This window comes from Drosophila novamexicana, unplaced genomic scaffold (genome assembly GCF_003285875.2).
Source record: "Drosophila novamexicana strain 15010-1031.04,08,12 unplaced genomic scaffold, DnovRS2.1 tig00000193-arrow-pilon, whole genome shotgun sequence".
NCBI classification, from domain to species: Eukaryota; Metazoa; Arthropoda; class Insecta; order Diptera; family Drosophilidae; genus Drosophila; species Drosophila novamexicana.
This window is the reverse complement of record NW_020824787.1, coordinates 9,091,763-9,115,282: the sequence shown is the minus strand read 5'-3', so window position 1 is coordinate 9,115,282 and position 23,520 is coordinate 9,091,763. Positions and strand designations below refer to the sequence as shown.

The following is a 23,520-nucleotide window of genomic DNA, read 5'->3' as shown; positions in this document are numbered from 1 at the left end:
TGCTCGCACCTTTTATAAGCACATCAGGTAATTTCGTGCATCCAGTATTAGACACAAACATTCGTACACCATGTGTAATGTCCGCTCTTTGTCTTTTAACGATTTAAACTCCAATTCGATGAGCATTAATTATTGTTTCAATTAGCGCAGGGTAAAAAATATGGGCATATGATGGAATCTTTAAGCGCGCGCACATGCTTTAAGCATTTGGTTTGTGTTTGTTATGCACTCGAATCAAAAAGAAGTAAATTTTGTGGAGTGCTTGTTCATTTCTAGTAAACAAACCAATTTATAGACAACTATTGCTGCAACTTCCAACTAACATGGTGAACCACTTAAGTGAGAGTCTAGCATTGTTGGCACACATGCACTCACATACATTTATGCATGTGTGTGTGTGTGAGTGTGCATACTCACAACCACCCAAACAAACGCACTCTAATCACACCCACTTGAATTCACTGCCAAGCACATACCCTTTCTTGCACTCATGCATTCACTTCGCTGCACGCGCCGTCAGTGCGCACAATGGCGCACAATGTGCGCGTCACTTTGGTGTAGGTGTGCGTGTGCGTGTGTGTGTGGGTGTGGCACTAAATGACGCTGAGTGCACATTGCCACAATTCTTGGGTGATTGTTGTAGTAGTGGTTGTTGTTGCTGCTGTTGGTGGCATAATTTACATGACAGCAACACTTGGAACAAACCGTTGAATACTTGGAGGGGCACAAAGGCCACCAACTAAAAGGAAAAAGGTTTTAGGGGGAGAAGGGAGGTTGTGCATGTTTTATGATTAGCGCAATTTAGTGCACTTCAAAATGCTTAACCATGGCGTATACGTAATGCCTAATTAGCGTCAGAGAAAAAGTTCTCATTGCAATAGCTAACCGCAGGTCATACAAAACCTCAAGATAGACAAATAGACAAATAGACAGACAAACAGAGCAACAGACACGACGCCAACTCAATGGCCCAACTTGAAGCTACAAATTTGTTTGGCTTTCGGTTTTTACCAGATACCCACAGACGCCAGCGGCAACAAGCCACAACAACAACCAGCTGGTGGAGGGGATTGGGGTGGGTGGGTAGGTGAGCTGTTCGTGGGATGCAAAGCGCGATAATTGACCTGCAAGCGAGCGAGTGCTAGAATATCTATGGGTGTGTGTGTGTGTGAGTGCTGTGTGTGGGAGTGTGGGTGTGTAAGTGTCTATGCGTATATGTCTGTTGGCCATGCAACTGTGCAACAACTTTCGCTTTGATAAAGGACCTTGGCGTCAAGTCGAGTCCTTTCGGCGGCAGCGAGGCGTGGCCTCTGCTCCATGGCACCAAAACTAGAAGGAGGCACCCGCATTGCACTTGGCGCACAGCATACTTTTTGGCGCTTTAAAATGCAAGCATATTTAAAACGTGTATGTGTGTTCCTCAAATTCGTTTTCCCTTCGATTTGATATATGAAACAAAGCAGTTGCCTACCTCCCTATTGTATATTTTTGTGTTTTATTTTGTAGTTCCACATTAATTAACAGGCAAATTGCGCAATAGATATTCAAATCGTTATTCAAGACACGTCTGAAACATTATTCAAATGAAACTACTTTAATTTTATACAACATTCTAGCCTCATAGCCATTTTGCAACCCGAGGCGAAAGAAAGCACAGACTTGTGGCAAACAAGTATGTACAAAGTTAAGCTCAAGGCATTTTGGCTAAGAGGATATCAGAAACAAAATAACCTGCCAAATGCTTAGTAAAGAAATCTCTGAAAAACAAAGAAAAATGTTGAAACAATAAAGAAAGAAAGCCAAAAACAACAAACGCAACCCACAGCTCATTCAAGCGCATTAAGCAAAAATAAAGTTTCTTTTTTTTTTCTTATGTAAAAGAAAGAACAACTTTTCTGCTGTTTGTGTGTGTATGTGTGTGTCTTTTTGTTAAATCAAAAGGAAAAGCGAACTAGATAAACCTGCTGGCGCTGGAAAAGGTTCACTAAGCGACTGAAGCAAAAGGATTTGTTCTGTGAGTCCGTACAAAATTAGTCAGGCAATTTGCATAAGCAATAAAACAAAGCGCACTTCTGGACAAATACACGAAACGGACACAGTACATACTTTTGGACGTACACAAACGGAAACGTCAAGAAATGGAACTGTGCGTGATCAGATTTAGATTTTTGACTGATTTGAGCGCGTCGAAGGATTGTGTTTATGCAAATTTATCAATTACTATGAACAAGTATATTCAAGGCACAGCTCTAGCTACAATTGATAGTTATAATACAATTAAATTATTGGGTCTAAACTTCATTCCATCTGTCAGATTAGCTTTTTGGCTGCTTTTATACATTGAACTCATAAAAAATGTAAAGGAAAAGGGGTATGCATTTGTGCAATTCTATGCAGCATAAGGAAGCATCTCCGACCCCATAAAGAATATATATTCTTGATCAGCATCAATAGTTTAGTCGATCTAGCTATGTCCGTCTGTCCGTCCGTCCGTTCGTCCGTCCGTATGTATGAACGCCAGAATCTCAGAACCTATAAGAGCTAGATGCTAGGTCCTCCAAGTACCCGCGTAGTACGAGTTTGTTTCCGATAATCGATAGCCTGTCCCGTTTGTAAGTAATCGATAAAAATCAAAATCGATGAGGTTCAGGGTTCACGGGATTTCCTAGTCGGGTACTCCCGACAAGAGCTTCTTACTTGTTCGTATTGTTTTCTGTTAGAATTGTTTTTCGATTAAAAAATCACAATTGATTTCTTTTGTTCTTTAAGTCTTCTCTGGACTCGTCTTTCAAATCTTATGATCGAAGTAAATAAATGAGTCACAAAAGCGCTGCGAATTACTGTCTCGCTTTTTCTTTAACTTGTAAATATCAAGGCAGTTCAAAAACTTTTATTTATTTTTTTAATACTTTTGCCTTGTTTTTATGGAGCCATTTTATGAGGCGTAAAAATAACATTTAAATGTTAACACGCCATTTAAACGCAAATTTGCGCAACGTTTGCCTACTTTTGGGCGCCGCAAAAAGAGTGCAAAAAAAATTGCGGAAAAACTGTGGTATTACAACAGGCGCCCAGCATGTGGTTTTTTCCGGGCTGCCAAATGGCAGCTGAGAAGGCGTAAAAGGGCAGGGCAGCAACAAAAAATAAAAGTGCCCAAAATTTATTGACGAAAACAAAGTCAAGTGCCGAGAAACCAAAACTCGAGGTTACAGCTGAGATTGCAGCAGCGATTCTGTGGGCACTTTGTCTATGTGGGTACTCCATGTGTTTACGAGCTATGATAAGCTAAGCAGAAGTAGTGGCAGAGGCACTAGCAGAGGCGGGGGCAGAGGCGAAGGCATCAGCAACATTGGCGGCAACCCGACGAGCGCCATTAAGTATGCTACACGTTGCGCAGTCAGTGCAATGTTGTCGCCGGCGACCACAGAAACAGAGCCAACTATAAATCTATCATGTTTACGCTGAGCTTGACGAGCATGCTCCCGCAGATTCTCAGATGCCCAGACAGGAAAGATGGCCATAACCCATACCCCGATGCCCGTAAGCGACTACAGCAGTTGAGCACAATTTGTTTATGCAAGTCGAGGCTGTGAGCGAGTAAACGTTGCTTGAATTATGGCTTTGTTTATCCCAAGTCGCACACAAAGAAGAAAAATAAAAATGCCATGCCCCGCAGACCCAACACACACCCGCACTCAGGGGTCCTATGTTTTCGCCAACGCAAACGAAAAACTTTGCCACACATTGCAACGTGGTGAATTTCCTTCCTGAAGATGGGGCGTGATATGTTATGGCATCATAACAATTGATTTTATTTGCCTTGCTTATTGATATCGTGTGTTATTCCTATTTCTCTGGTATGATCGACCCGCCAGTAAAGAATAGAAAAAAAAAAAAGCAGCACGTCTTATCGTAATTGCGACAAACTTGGGTTTTATGAGGGTGACTGACATTCTCCCAAAAAAGTTTCCCTAAATGCTATCATATAAATTTTGATTAACAATTGGATAAGTTCTTGCTTTAAATATGTCATAGTTCGAATGGAGCTTAAATGCGTTTCACAGCCGCACAATATTCAAATTTTTGTAAGCTAGTTCATGTTCAATATATTTTCATTTGCCGTGTTAACACTTTTATTGGCAGCGTACTTTTATACTATATATTTATTTATAAACTTGTTGCACGCCAATATAATATTGACATAAACCCGCAACCCCAATCGACATTTGCCCATCCTTTGCCCAAACACAAGAAACAAACTTCTTAGCTTATTGATTTCGTAGCCTTTCGCAAATACTTTGACACTTGGAACTGGCACTTTGACAAGCCGCAAAAGTTCATTTGGTATATTTATGAAAATGTTTTTGACACGTTTTTAATAAGGTTGTTCGCGTTGTTGTTCCTGTTGTTTATTTTATATTTTTACCTTTTTGTTGTTGTTGTTGTTGTTGCTGTGGCTTGTATACCTGAGGTTCGTGCAACATTTGCAACGCCTGCTTTTGACAATTTGTGTTGTTAATTTAATTAAATGCGGCGTTCATGGGCGTTACGATTGACGCTCCACAGAGGCCACTTGTCTGTGTGTCAGCCAGCTTGTGCTCTGGGAGCTTCGCAAAAAGTTTAGAAACTACCAAACATAGCCAAATGAGCAGCAATCACTGAGTTTGGGGGACGAACGTGTCAAGAACAACGAAAGCAAGTAACTTATTAATTAAGAAAAAAGCTCTGCATAAAATATATATTTTTATGAAATATTTACATCTCTTGGAACAAGTAAAAAAGATGCAAACCAACGCTACCCGTATACGAAACACAATTTATTCTTTCAACTGTGGCTCAAACTAAGAATTAATATCAATAAACTACTTTGAATGAGGTAGCCATAGTTACCGACAGCTTTAATTGCTTGTCTCAGTCATTTTCCTGCCTGAACTCAAAATACCAAATTGAGGTTGATGCTCAGTAATTTTCAATTAAATCGGGCAAGTGGCAATGCTTTGATTTCGTATATGCATCAATCCAAAAACAGTTGCAGAGACTTTTAGCAGAGTTACAGAGACAAACACTATACCCAAATGACCTGAAAGGCCAATCAATATAAATAAACTTTGAACTTTACGTTTGCTAAGATGAAAAAAATAAATAAATAAATAAATAAAAAAAACTGTTAGCCTGGCACACAACAATAACAAACAAAAAATGTCTGCCAAATAAACTCGAAGGCAAACCAAACTGCGAATGGCATAAAAATAAAATCAAATAAACCGAAGAGAAAAGTTCAAATAAAATGTGATTATACGAATAGTGTGTAGTATGTTATGTTTGTGCCGCGTGCTGTGTCTGCTGTCCAGCGCACAAAAACGTGCCCAGATACAAAAGTAAACTAGCGTTGAAATCTCAGAGTCTTGGTTGCATTCAAGCTTCAACTACCACAGCAGCAGCAAAAGCAACAACAATGGACAATGTGAAAAGTAGAAAAATTCATTTTCACTGGCAAAAAAACGCATATGAACAGGAAAAAATAGCGATAACTCAAATTGAATGCCAATAAAGTAACATATGCGGCCCTCCAACTAACTCACAAGCATTCGCACAAACACACAGACACACATCAACATGGCCATGCGTATACGTAATGGTAACTAGCAAGGCGTTGGCTGAAGGACACGCCATGGGCAACGTGAGGCGCCCCTCCGGAAGTTGGCAACGCAGCGCAGAAAAAAAAAAGAAAAAGAAGAAATGAAATGGAGGCAAACTGAATCCAAACGCCGAGAGCAAAACTAACGAGCTTCGTTGTATTTAGCACAGGCATCTCCAATGGCCCCAAAAGTAATGCCAATCTAAAATAATACAATGTGTACCATGTGTTAGCCCTGAGGGGCAAGACGTGCGCGACGGCGAAGCATAGATGGGCGCCGTATATGGCGATAACGAAGTGCCACGAAACAAATGTATAACCCAGAAAAAAAAAGAAAAGAATAATAATAAAATAAAAAAAAAAACACATATACAATCAGTCAGTGGGTCGTACTTTCTGTGAAGAGGCGGCATCAGCTTAGCAGATGGGGTCTGTCAACAACGTTTCGTTGACAACTATTGACACTAACATGATATTACTTATGCATAAAGCCGTAAAGCATGGGCATGCAGCATGAGTGATGATGTGATGAGCGAGGTCTGTTTCAAATGTTTCTAAACAGGTCGTAAAATACTTACGACAGTCATGCTTTCAAAATAATTCATGACGCTATATTTTGAAAAGAAACTTAACTTGATTTTTATACCCCGACCAATATAAAGCTTTGTAAAAATTTATTGGTGCAAGTGTAACACAGTAGGAGCAAAAAAGCTCGGACCACATAAATTATATATGTATATTCTGTATTAGCCGAGTCGATATAGCCATGTCTGTCTGTCTGTCCGTCTGTCTATCTATCCGTAAGTATGAAAGCAAGTATTTCAGAGCTAAGAGCTTGAGACTTGAACGAAGTTCCTCCTATTGCCAGCGCAGTACAAATTAGTTTTCGATATTTTATATCTTGCCCCTTTTCCAGGCAGTCGATAAAAATTGATTTCGCAAAACTGTACAAAACAGATTCAGCAGGAATTTGAAATTTTGCAGATAAAACATATTTATTCATAACCTTAAGGTTATTTTGGCTTTGGCTTTTATTAAAACATATTAATATAACTTATTTTGATTTTAAATAGTTGACTGTTGAACAATGTCTACTTTGCCACATGTTGAATTTGCTTTTATTTATTTTGTATTTTTTTTTTTTTCGTTTCCCTTTCCTATCCATAAATGAGTCTATTTCATACATCATCGCCTCGAACCCATCTCGTCACTCAGCTCCACTCAGAATAGACATAGAAAAATACTCATAAACATGTTCATGCCGTTGGCTTTGCTGTATATTTTGGCTTTTGTTATTTTTGCATACGTTATGTATATTTTTGCACAATTTTTCATTTTGTATTTTTAAAGAAATTGAATATGTTGCTGGACAATCAAAAAAGCAAAAGACTCAACGGCAGCAGCCGCATTATTGGCAAAGGCCTTGCCTTTTGTTGCCCTGCCCCGGAGGCTGAGAGTTTGGCTTTATATTAGCACTTGGACATTTTTGGCATTATCATAAGCTTGGCATATCGAAGTGCGATATATCTAAGCTTTGGCTGCTCGTCTCAGCATTCATTGTTCCCTTAGCTGTTGGCAGGTCAATTTTCCAGAATATTTTGCTGCAAATGCTGTCACATATTTGAAATTCAGCTTAGACAGCACTTTTCGCTTACCTGTAGGCAATTTATGTGTATTTTCTGCTTATATTTGTGCAAATTTGTTTCATCAAATATTTTGTTTATTTTGTGGTCAAGCACAACTTTCCACAACACTCGTCAATTTAAGATATTCAAAAGATTGAAGGGTGCAGTTTGTTAATAATGCTGGCCTTAATTGTAGTTACATTTTCTTGAGATACAATGTTTTATATCCGAAATAAAGCTTCAATATACTGTATACCTTTAACCTCAGTTATGATTTTTCATATATTTAGCAATTTAAAGCTTTAAGGCAAAACTCCTTTTATAAATGTTCAGATTGCCTTAGAAATATATTCATCAGATTCGTTCTAGTTCAATCAGTTTACGTGTTTCATAATCTATTGAATTTAATTCATCTGATTTTATTCTAGCAATGCATTTGACATTTTCTTTTTGGCTTGGAGCTCGTCAAGTTTTAAATTGCATCTTTTATTTTGGAATTTCATGCCTCCTGCTTTATTTGACACTCATCATAAACTCAAGCTTTACCCCGGTTTCTTTGTGTTTGACTCGATGTCCTCACATTTTATTTAGCTTTTAATTGTTCTCAATGTTTTATTTTGCATAATTTAAAGCAGGCAACACTTTTAATTTCTTTTTAATATTTTTTTTATATTTATTGAGGCATGCAAACACCCCTTTCCACAAACATCTCCCACTCCCATTTGCCTGTTCATTAATATGCAATAATGTTTAAGTAAGGAGTCTGTTGAACTTACATGTGTGCAGAGCAGAGGTCCGTTTCCTGTTCCAGACTCCATTATATTTAAGTACCACGCACACGACGCCAAAATATGAGACAGAAATCGTGGCTTTGGTTTAGCTTTCGCTTCGGGGCGTAAACAAATACGCGAATGCCACGCGTCAGTCATTAAATCAGGAATCCGGGAACGCTCTCAACCCCATCACAGCTTTTGAACTTTACAAGCAGCTGCCGCAACGTGCGTTTTCGGTTTTCCTGAGAAGATTCGCAGCCGCCGGAGTGGGCGGCTCGCAAACAACTCCAGCTCCTGCTTCAGGCACCTGTGTGGGCCAAAGTTTTGTCAGCTAACTCGGTAACATTGCTAATGAGAAGGCAACCTAATTAATTTAAAATCTTCACTCGTTTATTAATATTACTGTTGTTATGATTATTAGCGCTATTGGAAAATAAACCAGTACGAGATAATTCGTAGGCGAGCACTTCACGCTTTTCCCACAAATTGATATCGTACGCAGTCAGCCTTCCGCTTTGCAGATTTTCTATCTTGTGGTAAAGGCTAGTAAACACTGAAAAGCAAATTAACTTTCCAACTGCGAGTTTCTTCAGAATCACAAAGAGTTTAGTATACTCATCCAATACGATGAATTGCTATAAAATGATTAAACGTTTATTATTGACTTAATTATTTATGAGTATATAGATATGGTTTTCTTATAAAAACTTGGCAGTTTCTTCACCCTGTAACCCATGAATATTAATGGGGCACTCTTAAAAGTGCACAGGAAATGCGTTTACGGAATTTTACAAAATATGAATTGAATATGCACCATAATCGATCTTAGTTTGGATAATCTTCTTATATTTGTCAACTTAAGGTTATGCTAATTTTAAGTTAAACATATTTAAAGTACTTACAAAATCGTTGGACGACATATTTCGAGCTAAATACTCTTGGTCCATCACATAGCCTGAGGGTAGCTGCAACTCCAAATTACTGCCCACGAAGTCTTGACGCTCCCGATTGAAGCGTTGCACACAAAATCGAACTTTGATCTTATCTTCTCTACTAACACGCACAGATAGATAATAACGCAAAGCTTTTGGGTTCTGCACATCCCGATTGTCCAGCTTATAGTCATAAGCGCAGCGTAAAAATAATTGTCCTGTGCCTTGTGCTCTAAAGCTAATGTTATTGCTTTGTGTCTTGAGCGGCATTAGATTCTCCTGCCATTGATTTTGGTCATTGATATTGATCTTCAGTTTTTTATTTGGGTCTTCCCAAATCAGCACGCTTAATTTTGGTATTTCTATTGGCTGTGTCTGAATATAATCGTAGAGGGCCTGCTGAGCCACAGAGCACTCATAGCAGTTTTCGTATTTGGCCTTACGGAAGAGTTGACCCAACAGCCAGCTGAAGATATCTGACTGTTGTTCTACACGATTACGACGCAAGTTAGCTAATAATATGCGGCCAGCTGTTTCTAGTTCACGGCGGTCTTCTATCCAGCTGGCATTTGTCGCAATTTTCGGTTGTATCCATTCGGTTATGTTAAGTCCGCGCTTGGCCTGCATATAGTAGTCTGGTTCGGCTTCCATTTGCGCATTAACCCAGTCTAAGGCATTTTGGAAATTTAACAAACTATTCGAAAATCGCAAAACCTTAAGTATCTCAATGTTCAGCTCTAATGGTTGGATATTTCGCCGGCCTGGCGTTATGCAGAGCTCCTCGAATTGTCCCGCGTCGCCTTTACGGCGAAGCAGAAATTTCTCAGATTGCATTAACAGACGAGTTTCAAACGAAATTGGGGAACTCTGTAGCAAATAAAACAATTGCACGGCAAATGCAGTTAACCAGGTTGAACTGCAATCAGGTTGGATTCCAAAAATGTAGCGATATCCTCCATCACGTCTGCGTAGACGCATCAACGACTGAAAACCATCCGTCAGCAGATCCTCCAAAAACTGTCTATAGCTTTGAGACAGCGTTTTATCGTCAAAAAAATATTTCCACAAATAATAGATAGACATCAGTTTGCTGATCAATTGTTCGCCATTATCCGTCGGATCGAAGAGGTTCACGGTTTGCGGCATTACAGCAATCGATTGACTACTCACAAAACACTTGATGCCTTCGGCAGTTGGTTGGTGCGAAAATTCCAGTGTGCCTTCCGCTTTTGGTTCACGCAATGACAGTTTATGATAGGTCATTACCTGTGCTGATAACAGTTGAGGATCCTGTCGTACTTTGATCTTACGAACTATGCTATCCGTTCCAATGTCAGACATGCTTGTAATAGTCACATTTATTGTGCCGGGCTGACGGGCGCGTAGATTGAACTTTACTTCTCCAGTCATATTACTCGATATAGTCACTCTCTGCTTTGCCCCTTCAGTCAGGGGTTTTCCATCGTTATCAAGCACCTGATAGTGCTTATCATCTTGCATAATTTCAAAGCTTACTTTAAGTTTCTCCTCATAATTATTATAGCAGTACACAACTAATTGCAGGACTTCGTCTGATCAAAAACAGAAATAAAAGAATATTATAAAAGTTGAATGAATTGCTGTATTTAAATGCTACTCACCAATTTGTATGCTATAGGGCACACTTAAAGACATGAACAGGAGCTTTTTGCTCTTTATATTTATATAAGGTTCGGACATTGGCATTGTTAGTCCTACATTAGAGTCTACACAAAAGGCGCTCAGCCTCCAATTAGTAATGCCATCGGGAACACGCACCTTCCAAGTTGTCCAGTCACCTATTGTACTAAAATAATAAAATGAATATCATAATTCATTAGCGAAAATATTGAATTGTTTCTAGATCCGTCAGGATGTCCTAAGATTTGTTGTAATAATCATCCCACATTTTACTTTTACCTCTGTGTGCTGTTGAATATCCACACATCGTTATATTCTTCTCTGACAATTGGTACTTCGCAGCACGCATTATCTTCCATTTGTCTATCATCGAAGTCGTACAGTTCGTTCCGCATAGTTACTTTGTCACGAGAAAAGCGTTCCCTTGGATTTTGTCGCGAAATCTTAGGATCTAAAAAAAATATATATTGGTATTGTGAATAAAAAAAAATCAATAAATTTACCTTTCGTCAAGTCTAAAATGCTGGCTGCATTGGTCAAAAAAATTAAGCCCGACTTCTGGACCGCATGATTTTCGGTGTGTATCATATCAGATGCCGACGTTTGTATAAAGGATTTAATAGTATCAAAATAGTTGTGGGAGATATCATTAAAAAAGTTCCCTCCGAGGTAAAGAACGCGTATATCCACAGCAGCAAGTCCCACATAGGAATCGGGTGCTGACTTTATACGCAAGGTTATCTCATCGCCAGCCGAGACTTCAGTAGGTGCTTCGATGACAACCTATAAAACACAGAAATGACCAACTCTCTTCTTTTTTTTTTTTTTTTTGCTGTACTCACATGTTCGTGGTCAGGTCGAGTCGGTGTAATAGTTGTCCGAGCCATCACTAAAACATTTGAATCAGATCCCATGCTGTACAGAACAACATGCACAAGCGGCCACATTTTCGTAGTCAATTGTATCAAGATCTCAAATTCGTTAGTCGATTGATCCGGATAGACTACTTCCGATCCCAATATAATACCGTTAAATATGACTACACAAACGGCATTTGTGAGCGTAAGGTTGAGCTTAAACATGACCTTCTCCGGAGTTTTTAATGGTGTACCAAATTTCTCTATTTGTATTCTAAATGTTGAGATTTTCCAGTTGTAAAAAAAATACACGAGAAATGAAAACCAAATAAATTTCTATTAATAGCCTGTTGGTATTAAAAATGCATTTAAATTGTTCTGATGATGTTTTTGTAGGGGGTTAGCCTTCCTTTTGCATATTTCGTACAATGGCTATGGTTGAGATTTTGTTTGTGTGTTTATAAAAAAAATAATTTGGGATGTTTATTATGACTGCTCGCAAGCGGATACAAGCTAGCGCCTAGTCGAACCCTTTCGACTAGAGCACTCTTAATTATAATTTTGTTTGTACTTACAAATTTACACGTTTTTTGGCACGGCTTCCGGGCACAAGTTTAATGGGCGGTATTGCTTTTGATTTTGGATCCCACACGGTTACCCACGTGGTGGAAATAACTTTCTTATGGGTATATTTCTCAGAAACATTTGCGGTTAGTCTGAGTAGAAGAGGTATATAAACAAGTTTCTTTATTTGGAACTGCGCTAGTTTCACATCGATCGTAGCCTTGCCGTTTTGAAGTTCACTTTCTAGCGTAACGAATTGCGGAATGTGCTCGACCTCGCCTTCAGTGTAGCTTTCAATTTGAAGCGTTAGGTTGCCCTCGATGGGACCAGCAGAAATATGTGTTGCCCATACAACTACGTCGAACTTTTGGTCTGTTATGTTAACGTCGGCTGGCGCAGTCACATTTAATTCAAAATACGGTAATTCATAATTAGAAACCTGTATATAAGCGCATTCCTCATTGGAACGAACTCCATTCTGAGCGCAGATGCGCCAGCCGCCGAGATTTGGTTGTAGGCTCAGACGTAGCTCCGATTGAAATACGCCTTTTACGACCGTCAAACTGTTGTACACTTTAACATGAATCCCCTTGGCGTCCTCAATCCATACCGCCGCCTTGGACCGTGGCTTCACTGGCTTCATTGTCTCATTGTGGAAGAAGACACGAAACTGCAGCAATTCTCCCGGTCGGTAAAGCAGCTTGGGCGTTTGTATTTTAATAAAGTCTTTAAAGTTACGCCATGTCAATTGCGTCGAGTTATCAACCTCTAATCCTCGGAGAGACTTTATCTTCAGCCAATAAAGACCTTCCTCCAATTCGGGAATATCAAATGTATACTTGCTGGACGGAAAGTTACCAGTTGTAAGCAATTGCATGCTCACATTGATGCTGGGGCCGGATATGACAACCTCATAAATGCTACGCAATCTGTAATTGAACGTGCTCACCACAACTCCATATGGACGGCCCGAATAGATGTTCGCAGGTGCCAACAAAATATAGTTACTATCGCCACAACGATGGTAAAATACATTAGTTTCTATATTGTTAGTCTAAGAAATATATTTGTTATTGAAATTCGTTATGCACGTGAGGAGATTTGCAATAATTTGTTTTCTCTTTCTGTCGCAGACATTTGCATTCCAAATTGTGACTAACATTGAATCAAATTTGGCATGCTTTTCACTTTTTAACATGTTGTTGAATATGATAGAACAGGTATAATTCGAGCTGCGAACATTTTTACGAAAAGCAAGCTAATCTTAGGATCAGACTCCCGTAGTTATTTAAGAACAGATAGTAATATTGTTTTTGGACTTACCCTGTAGGACTAGCTAGTCCCTGCGATGATCCCACCCCCAAACGTAGCAGAAACAGCAGCAGCAATTTATTAACTAAGCAATCGTTCATGGCTCAGACAAAACTGATCGCTGCTGCTGGCATATGAGTTCTTATAATTATATTGCTTTGACATGTGTTTCGCTTCATGTACAGCCATTAAATTGCCCATTAGCCGGCTAATGTAATTTGGATCTGGTTGTAATTCAATTGGATGCACCAGATAAAGTGCATAATTGGGCCGCCTTCATGGTTCTTGGACAATCTCAACTTTACTAAGCGACTTCAGCTTCTGGACCTGTTGTTTGGCTGTGTTTTATTTTGCTTGCTTGTTTTGTTGTTTGCAGCCATCGTCCACATCAAAGTAGTCGATGGTTAGTCGTTGTCATTGTTGTTGTCGTTGTCGTTGTTGTCTCCTGGTTAATAAAGCAGCACTTAGGGCTTGATAGAAGCAGGAGACGCTTCCATTGCCATTGCCATTGCCACTGGCAGAGCGGTTACTTAAGTCCTGAGATGAGCTCAATGTGTGCCACAGAGTGCGTGTGTGTGCGTCTATGTATCTATGTGTGTGTGTGTGTGTGTGTCCTGGCTGTGATGCAGTTATGCGCATTTCCGCTCGAGTGGCTGCTATTCCTGACTTGCTTTGCTTACATTAAAGTGCACATACACACACACGGATGTTTGTTACTGTGTGTGCGAGTGTGTAAATATTTGCGAGGGCTGTTTTTGCATATCGTATTAAAATATTAAAGAATCTGCAGCAAATATTATGATTCTCTTGATTTAAAAACACTTTCGTACAATTGTTCGATTGTTAGAACTATCAAAAGAGATTTTAATTATATTTAAAAAATTGCCAAGATGTTGGTTTTTAAATTGAACTTAATCATCATTAACTCAGATAACTTTTTCTTCATATAGTCACATGTTATTGGGGTATAGCACTTCTGTAACTGTTCAATCGGTCCACCTGCATTTACAATTGCCTGGACAGTAGCAAAAACAACAACAAGAAGAGAAACACAAACACGCACACACTGTTGCCATGTCACTCACTCATTCAGTCAAACTGTCAATGCTAGTTTCAATCTTTGTATTTTGCGCTTTCGCCTGCAATTGGCAGCCGAGGCAAGCATTACATTTGCTTGATTGAACTTGTGCCCTACCTCTCTACTAGGCCCCATTGCCCACCGCCTCTACTCCTCCATTCCCCCCTGTTTTCCTGCAAGTGCTGCTCTTCTCGTGTGTGATTGTGAATTGGTATTTTTGGGTGCTATGCTGACAACAGCCGAAAAGCTTGGCAGCCGCTTGGACTTGGCCGAAGACCAGAAACCAGTGGCAAAGCCGGTGAGTTACCTCAGTGGACGAGATATGTTGCTAAATGCATAAGCAGGCAACCCTGACCCACATTCGAGGCCGAGTCCAAGCAGAAACATGGACGGCCATAAACAGCCCGATGTATTTTTGTAGCATACTTTATGGCGCATACAATTTAAAGTGCACTTTTCATCAGCACAAGGCGAACAGCCGAAGCAGCAGCAGCAAACGAAAAGTAAACTTGTAGAATATATGTCTAGTTTTTTGTATGTTTATTCGCCGCTTCTCAACTCATCGCTTAATCCGCCAACTAGAGACAACGACACAGCGCACCGAACGCGAGCCAAGAGCAAGACAAACTTTCTATACTCTAGCCAATATTAGTTTACACAACTTTTACTTGCTATTTGTAAGCCATGTTATTTTATTTGAATGCACATAATTGAGACGTAGTTCTTGTTAGTTAAGTTACGATAATAATATTATATGCAAGCAATGTAGTGAATAGAAACATCTTAGCTTCAAATATCTTTATCTGTCTTAATAAGGGTCTAGTTTAAAGTGTGTGCGTCTTCGGCGTTGAACTGATTTTTGGTCTTTTGTTTTTGACTCTTGCGATTTTCAGTTGCATTTATATGGCCCATACATCTCAATTTGTACGACTTGCGAATTGGGTTACAGCTTGGTGTCTGGGCCCGAGCAATAGACTGTGACATCCTTAAAGAGGGGCGGTATAGAGACGCGGACGGTGCACAGTTTGCTTAGCTGAAATTTTCAGTAACTGTCGCTGGTTTGTGTTGTTCTTTCAAAGCATATCAATTAAGTTGGCATTGGCTTCCGTCTGTAACCGGAGAGTCAGCTTATCATTTGCATGGAAATTACCCTAACCACACACAGAGGCCACTCAATCCCATCCAGCGACCAACTTTATAACTTTAAACAAAATCACAGCGTGGGAAAACAATGTGAAACGCATAAAAACTGAAATGTTTCAGCAAAGAGTTCAACAATGTTTTCCTTTCCTTTTATTTTTTTTTCTTCCCTTCGTTGAAAAAACAAAAGTTTTGCTCTTTTAAATTCATTTAAACGCTTTTAGCGCTTTTCACGCCAGCCAACCAGGATGTCTCCTGCTCGTCTGGAGCTTTATGGATGGCCCAGAGTTGGCGACGTCGCACCCCTTTTGCTTCATGATTGCCAGCCATAGAGATACAAAGTTTTGTTTCGGTTTTGTAAAAAATGTCGGGCTTCGCTCGCTGCTGATGAAAAAAAAAAAATGGCAAAGTTTTGCTACTCACAAAGTGAAACTCTCAGAATAATACGAGTGTGCAAAATCAGGCTAACTAAAGTTGAAAATATCCTCTACAAAGTGGGAAACGGCACTCGTAATGCACATTATTTGATTATCTATTGGGGCTAATCAATCCTTATAGCTTAGACTCGCTTCGTATTCTTTTGATACTAACTTATTACTGCAACTGAGCTTAAAGTCTGATGTGAATTGATATTTAGATTGTTCCAAAATTTATTATCAAGTTCTTAAATTAGATTTGATAAAAGTTATAGGACATTTGCGGTAATCATTTATAATTAATTAAATGCAATCTAAATTGTCAATAAAATACTTTTTTTTTATTTTAAAGGAAGCCTATTAAACAATTTACGAATTGTCCATCAGACGCTGTTCACATTTTGAACAGCATTTGCCCTTTCTTTTAGTTTCGGCCCGGACATAGAACTAGAGTTGAACGGTTTGCCTTTGTTGTCGACCAAACTCGGTCTTTAAATCCCCGGCAGCCCATTCATCCGCATGCGTAGCGCATGCCAATTGTGCAATTGTTGGAAAATTTCTTTTGCTAAAAACTTGTACGTTGTGACTTTTTGTAGCTTTTATTTGTTGTTTTGCTGGCCGTTTCTCACTTTTTACACTTTCCACAACGCCCGTAAGCTTTGTTTGTTGCGGCTGCCAGGCCAGCCGGAGCTGTGGCCACTGTGGCCCACAGTTGGCTACTGTGGGCTACTGTGGGCTGCTGTCTTAATAGGTGTTGGCAATCATGAAGTTGCTTGCGGCAGCAGGACGCGAATCGGGCCAACAACTGGCTAAAGACAGAGGCGAACTTTTCTGACTGTGTGTGTGTGTGTGTGTGTGTGTGTGTACTTAGCCATTAGTCGCTTTGATCAAATATTTAAAGCTAATGAACAAGATGGGCACATTGCCAACTTGCAATAAACGAAAGAACCAAATGAAAATAGGTAAAATAAGAAGATAGATAACTGCAACTAAACTTGTTTGGCATTTTCAATGATTTAAAGCCAGTAAAGGTATTCGAAAAAGCCTTTCATCAGCTAGCCTGCCCAAAGGAGTTCAATCAACCTGACAAATTTCAATCAGGCTGCGGTAAAAACTGGCTCACAGCACTTGACTAGAACGAGTCCAGGTTCAACCAGGTACAAACCGAGTCACGCCATGGCACAATTAGGATGCCGTTGAAGTTTTGTCAATGAATGAAAAGCGTCTGCAACTTTTATTTAACTTGCGAGTGGGCCCCACACACAGTCAGGACCCACAGAGCAACTGTGCTTGGTCAACAATTGCCGTCTAGAACGTGCACTCACGTAGCGAGCCACACACACACACACACACATACACACACATGCTAGCTGAGTGGGGGGCAGAGCAAAGGTAAATGGGTAAACCAACGTCTAGTGGGTCGTTGGTTTTAGCTATTTACAGCAGTTAACATTCGAGTCCTTACTAAGTCCTGATGATTTCGACTGCAGCTTGCAACTGTTGTTGAAACTTAAAGCTGTTTAAGTTTTTAGCCTCCTTTTCGAATTACCATTAAATGCTTTAATTTGCATTGAATTTAATTAATTTTATATTATTACAGAATCACCTTTTGTTTAAATATTTTACTTAAATCTTGAGTATTGATTTAAATGCGGAAACTTAAAACTGTCTAAGTTTTTGGTCCCCCTTTCGAATCACCATTAAATGCTTTAGTTTGTGTTTAAGTTAAATAATAATTCTTAAATCTTTAGAACTGATCAGTTGATTAAAATTGTGTAGATTGAAATGTCTAAATTATGTTCTTCATATGCTAGCCTTCAAGTCATGCCATTTGCTAAAGTGCTTGTCTTGTTGAGATAGAGTATTCAAGTTTTACACGTCTATAGAAACTTTTGGTTCGAGCACTTTTGATGTGCACAATTGCCTAGTTAAAAATATTGTGAGGCTTTACTTAAATTTGCTTCTGGTTGTGGTTTAGTCGCGTGCCAAAGTTAACTGCGGCTGCGGCATGGCCAGCCACAGCATTTCGCTCAGTGCACTCGCAGTCGCTGTTGCCGCCTTAGTGATAAGGTACATTCAGCAGAAGCTGCTGCCGCTGGCGTTATCGCCGAACCGACTGACCCAAGCACTGAGCTCCAACAATAACGCCGCCGACACCGCCGCCTGCTAATCGGGCAACTATAACAACTTTGTTTACATTGCGACTGCAATGAAACTGACCCACGATGAGCCGCAGCAGCTGCCTTTTCGGTTAGTTGGCAAACTAAAGTGTTCACGAGAAGATGTTCAATTTGTCGCTGCTCTACTGCTGTCTATTGCTGTGGCTGGTGGCTGAGGCTTCGGCTGGGGAAACCACACTATCTCCGCTAAATGCGAAAGACTATCAGCTGGACTTTTTGCGCGCCTTGGCCGACCAAGCGGAGCAGCGCGCCGAGCTAAGCCTAAATGATTATCTGCAACAATTGGACCGCAATGGAAACTATGGAAACTACAGTGAACAGCTGGCCGCCGCTCGCGCCTCTCACAAGCTGCAGTCCAAGGTGCTGCTCATCAAGCAGCTATTGGACGCAGAGGAGCATTCCCAGCTTGACTTGGAGCACACCTGCGTACTACGCAATCTCGTGTTCCTGAGCCGCCTCAAGAGGCAGTTGCGTGCTACAAGAGATGCCAGCGCCCAGGAGATACGGCAACTGCGCGTGCATCATCTCTGTCAGCAGTTCGAGCGTCCCGTCGTTGGTCAGCGTCGGGAGCGGCTGATCAATGAGCACACCTTGGGCGCAGCCCTGGAACAGCTGAACGTCACGCACAGCACAACAAATACAACCAGCCTGGATCTAACACATTTTGGGCAACAGCTGTACGAGCGTGTGAAGCTGTCGGGCGCCGAGATCATAGACAACTATGTGTTTATACTACGCGGTCTTCTGCAAGATATTCTCGATGCTGAGCACGCAGATCTGGCTGAAAATATTACGCAGCTGGAGCGATCGCTTCAGCAGCTGGACAAAATGTTGGCCATACCGGACTTCTTCGACAAACGGCAGAGTGTCTATGCCTTCCTGGAGCGTCATATTAACTTGGATTACGAGCAGCCGGGCCAGACCCTTAGCTCCGAGCAGCACCTAACCGAACAGCTACTGGAGCAGCTAAAGGCCAAGGGCTTGGATCTATTTGTCATATTTCTGTTCAGCAACTTTGAATTCCTGGAGCAGGTGCACGAGCATTGGTCGCAGCTGCTGCCACAAACGCCCAGTTTGCTGTACGACGACACGAGCAGGCAACTCTATGACATACAGCAGCACTATGAAACCTTCAAGCTGGATACAGAGAGCTCTGCCAAGTATGAGGCATACACGGCGGCGTTAAGACGGCTCCATGAGCGCACTGTGGAGCAGGGACAGCAAAATCATCACATATTCGAGATGGTCAACAATGCGGCGCAGAATGTGGGCAGCGTAACGTTCAATATGATTAAGGCCAAGTGCAAGGAATTGCTTTAAGGATCAAGAAATTATAAAATAAATATACACCAATATTATTACAAGGAATAAAATATATTATCGTTAGCTATCTACCAAAACTTTTTGATGTTATCAAACAACATTGTATAAGAACCCGTCGCTTTTCAGTTGTCTGATTTACAGTGTTACGGAGACTCATCTATATAAGTAAACACAATAATCTGTAAAATCTTACCCCGAAAACCGATTCAAATTCTTGAGTTGATATGCGTGCGAAATCAAATAAAAACATGCCTATAGCCGATTCTAATATTCGCAATAAATGAATCAATTCTATATTATCTCCATATATATATGATATATTTATAAATGAATTTAAGTTCACAATTGTTAGAATTCTGAGTATAATATATTTCTTGAATCAGCATTAAGCCCGTATAAACCGAGCTCGAGCCAAAGTCAGAAGCAATGCAATGCTTTAGCTATGTCAAAAAAAAAATGGGCTAGAGTCAAGCATGAGAAGCGTTGCACTTGAGCGATGTCAAAAAAATGTCCCACAGCTTAATTATATTTTATTTTGCAATGTTGTTGCTGTTGTTGCTGGTACTTTGTAATATCCGTCAGGGTGCCGGGATGCTGCATCGGATGTTGCCTTAATAGCGCTCCAGGTACTCCAACTCTCTCCCACTGTCCCACTCTCTCTCTCTCTCTCTCTATCTATCTGCACGGCCTGGTTGTCCTTTGCCGCATTATGCTGATGCTGATGTGGTTGTTTATCTGATGCTGCCAACGGGCTAGTGGTCCTGACTGCTCGGGGCCAGGCTGCCAAACTAATGACTGTTGCTGCCGTTTTGCTAGCCCGAGCCAGCTAATTAATTGCCGTCGTTGCAGGTGATTAGAACTTAAATGAGTTGCAGCAGCGGCGGTCAACCCATCAGCAGAGCGCACCAGAAACTAACGCCAAGCGATCCCAAAACGCAACCATAATGCTTACAAAATATGTTTAGCTGTCATTTTGTGCAGCTCTCTGGCTGGCTAGCTGCTCTGCATGTTCCGACTGTGTACAAAATGACAGTAAATGTGCATTACTGTGGTTAGTAAACCAATATGTTTGAGTTTTACTCATTAGAGTGTATTACATTTGGACAAACATCAGAAAAGCGAACTCTTTAAATAACTATAACGAGTTTCTGGAATATAACAATGATTAGATAGACCTCACGTTCATGTTCAGTTATTAATTAAAATTTGTGCCTACTTCACAGTTAAAGACAATACAAATATTGAAACAATGCTGGGACAATAAAAACAAACTTAAATTCTGCTTTTACTTCTTTCTACTTCAATATTTGCCAAAGCAAATAATTCAATTGATTAATTTGTACACTTCATTTCTGTTTTTGATTGGAATTTACATTCGCTTGCAAGTTATCAAAATGGACAGCTCGACTAAAGATCTAAAGGTATTAGACATTTTTTCCAATCAAACTTGTGAAAATCGGATGAGATTTGACCGAGTTATGCGGCTGGTAAGTTTTGACCCATGTCTATATTCGAATCTTGGGGTAAGATTTGGACATGAATTTCGACTAAAAAACCGGTGTTCAGATTTTGATGCCCCATTATTCTAGAATTAAAACCATGAAGAAAAAGACAAACTTCGTGAAAATCGGATGAGATTTGACCGAGTTATGGGGGTGGTAAATTTTGACCCATGTCTATATTCGAATCTTGGGGTAAGATTTGGACATGAATTTCGACTAAAAAATCGGTGTTCAGATTTTGATGCCCCATTATTCTAGAATTAAAACCATGAAGAAAAAGACAAACTTCGTGAAAATCGGATGAGATTTGACCGAGTTATGGGGGTGGTAAATTTTGACCCATGTCTATATTCGAATCTTGGGGTAAGATTTGGACATGAATTTCGACTAAAAATTCGATGTTCAGATTTGATTGTCCGATTATTCTAGAAGTAAAACCATGAAGAAAAACACAAACTTCGTGAAAATCGGATGAGATTTGACCGAGTTATGGGGGTGGTAAATTTTGACCCATGTCTATATTCGAATCTTGGGGTAAGATTTGGACATGAATTTCGACTAAAAAATCGGTGTTCAGATTTTAATGTCCGATTATTCTAGAAGTAAAACCATGAAGAAAAAGACAAACTTCGTGAAAATCGGATGAGATTTGACCGAGTTATGGGGGTGGTAAATTTTGACCCATGTCTATATTCGAATCTTGGGGTAAGATTTGGACATGAATTTCGACTAAAAAATCGGTGTTCAGATTTTGATGCCCCATTATTCTAGAATTAAAACCATGAAGAAAAGGGATAACTTCGTGAAAATCGGATGAGATTTGACCGAGTTATGGGGGTGGTAAATTTAGACCCATGTCTATATTCGAATCTTGGGGTAAGATTTGGACATGAATTTCGACTGAAAAATCGGTGTTCAGATTTTGATGCCCCATTATTCTAGAATTAAAACCATGAAGAAAAAGACAAACTTCGTGAAAATCGGATGAGATTTGACCGAGTTATGGGGCTGGTAAATTTTGACCCATGTCTATATTCGAATCTTGGGGTAAGATTTGGTCATGAATTTCGACTAAAAATTCGGTGTTGAGATTTTGATGTCCATTTATTCTAGAAGTAAAACCATGAAGAAAAACACAAACTTCGTGAAAATCGGATGAGATTTGACCGAGTTATGGGGGTGGTCAATTTTGACCCATGTCTATATTCGAATCTTGGGGTAAGATTTGGATATGAATTTCGACTAAAAATTCGATGTTGAGATTTTAATGTCCGATTATTCTAGAAGTGAAACCATGAAGAAAAAAACAAACTTCGTGAAAATCGGATGAGATTTGACCGAGTTATAGGGGTGGTAAATTTTGACCCATGTCTATATTCGAATCTTGGGGTGAGATTTGGACATGAATTTCGACTAAAAATTCGATGTTGAGATTTTAATGTCCGATTATTCTAGAAGTAAAACCATGAAGAAAAACACAAACTTCGTGAAAATCGGATGAGATTTGACCGAGTTATGGGGGTGGTAAATTTTGACCCATGTCTATATTCGAATCTTGGGGTAAGATTTGGACATGAATTTCGACAAAAAATTCGATGTTGAGATTTTAATGTCCGATTATTCTAGAAGTAAAACCATGAAGAAAAAAACAAACTCCGTGAAAATCGGATGAGATTTGACCGAGTTATGGGGGTGGTAAATTTTGACCCATGTCTATATTCGAATCTTGGGGTAAGATTTGGACATGAATTTCGACTAAAAATTCGATGTTGAGATTTTAATGTCCGATTATTCTAGAAGTAAAACCATGAAGAAAAAAACAAACTCCGTGAAAATCGGATGAGATTTGACCGAGTTATGGGGGTGGTAAATTTTGACCCATGTCTATATTCGAATCTTGGGGTAAGATTTGGACATGAATTTCGACTAAAAATTCGATGTTGAGATTTTAATGTCCGATTATTCTAGAAGTAAAACCATGAAGAAAAACACAAACTTCGTGAAAATCGGATGAGATTTGACCGAGTTATGGGGGTGGTAAATTTTCACCCATGTCTATATTCGAATCTTGGGGTAAGATTTGGACATGAATTTCGACTAAAAATTCGATGTTGAGATTTTAATGTCCGATTATTCTAGAAGTAAAACCATGAAGAAAAAAACAAACTTCGTGAAAATCGGATGAGATTTGACCGAGTTATGGGGGTGGTAAATTTTGACCCGTGTCTATATTCGAATCTTGGGGTAAGATTTGGACATGAATTTCGACTAAAAAATCGGTGTTCAGATTTTAATGTCCGATTATTCTAGAAGTAAAACCATGAAGAAAAAAACAAACTTCGTGAAAATCGGATGAGTTTTGGCCGAGTTGTGGGGGTGGTAAATTTTGACCCATGTCTATATTCGAATCTTGGGCTAAGATTTGGACATGAATTTTGACTAAAAATTCGATGTTCACATTTTAATGTCCGATTATTCTAGAAGTAAAACCATGAAGAAAAAAACAAACTTCGTGAAAATCG

At 39.7% G+C, this 23,520-nt stretch overlaps 3 protein-coding genes across 3 annotated transcripts in view; 2 read left to right on the top strand and 1 right to left on the bottom strand.

The window, feature by feature from the left end:
- The window catches only part of LOC115759127 (neurotrimin), a 60,913-nt gene that overhangs the window by 9,953 nt on the left and 27,440 nt on the right, over positions 1-23,520 (top strand). The gene's annotated exons all lie outside the window — the stretch shown is intronic.
- On the bottom strand, positions 8,390-13,439 carry LOC115759124 (CD109 antigen-like). Its single transcript, XM_030699967.1, has 7 exons — positions 12,060-13,439; positions 11,470-11,758; positions 11,131-11,410; positions 10,907-11,078; positions 10,609-10,793; positions 8,939-10,539; positions 8,390-8,671 (listed from the first exon to the last, which is right to left on the bottom strand). The coding sequence occupies exons 1-7, from the start codon at positions 12,923-12,925 to the stop codon at positions 8,405-8,407; spliced, it is 3,660 nt and encodes a 1,219-aa protein (XP_030555827.1). The 5' UTR covers positions 12,926-13,439; the 3' UTR covers positions 8,390-8,404.
- LOC115759128 lies at positions 18,271-19,788 on the top strand. Its single transcript, XM_030699972.1, has one exon. It carries the CDS (start codon positions 18,276-18,278, stop codon positions 19,491-19,493), a length of 1,218 nt encoding a protein of 405 aa, XP_030555832.1. The 5' UTR covers positions 18,271-18,275; the 3' UTR covers positions 19,494-19,788.

Bases quoted from the DNA above. Each gene is read 5' to 3' on its own strand.
- LOC115759124 (XM_030699967.1), bottom strand. From the start codon at position 12,925: ATGCAATTGCTTACAACTGGTAACTTTCCGTCCAGCAAGTATACATTT. The intron at 10,794-10,906 runs GTAAAAGTAAAA...TTATTATTTTAG, and splicing joins ATATTCAACAGCACACAGAG to TACAATAGGTGACTGGACAA. The intron at 8,672-8,938 runs GTAAGTACTTTA...ATCATTTTATAG, and splicing joins ATATGTCGTCCAACGATTTT to CAATTCATCGTATTGGATGA.
- LOC115759128 (XM_030699972.1), top strand. From the start codon at position 18,276: ATGTTCAATTTGTCGCTGCTCTACTGCTGTCTATTGCTGTGGCTGGTG.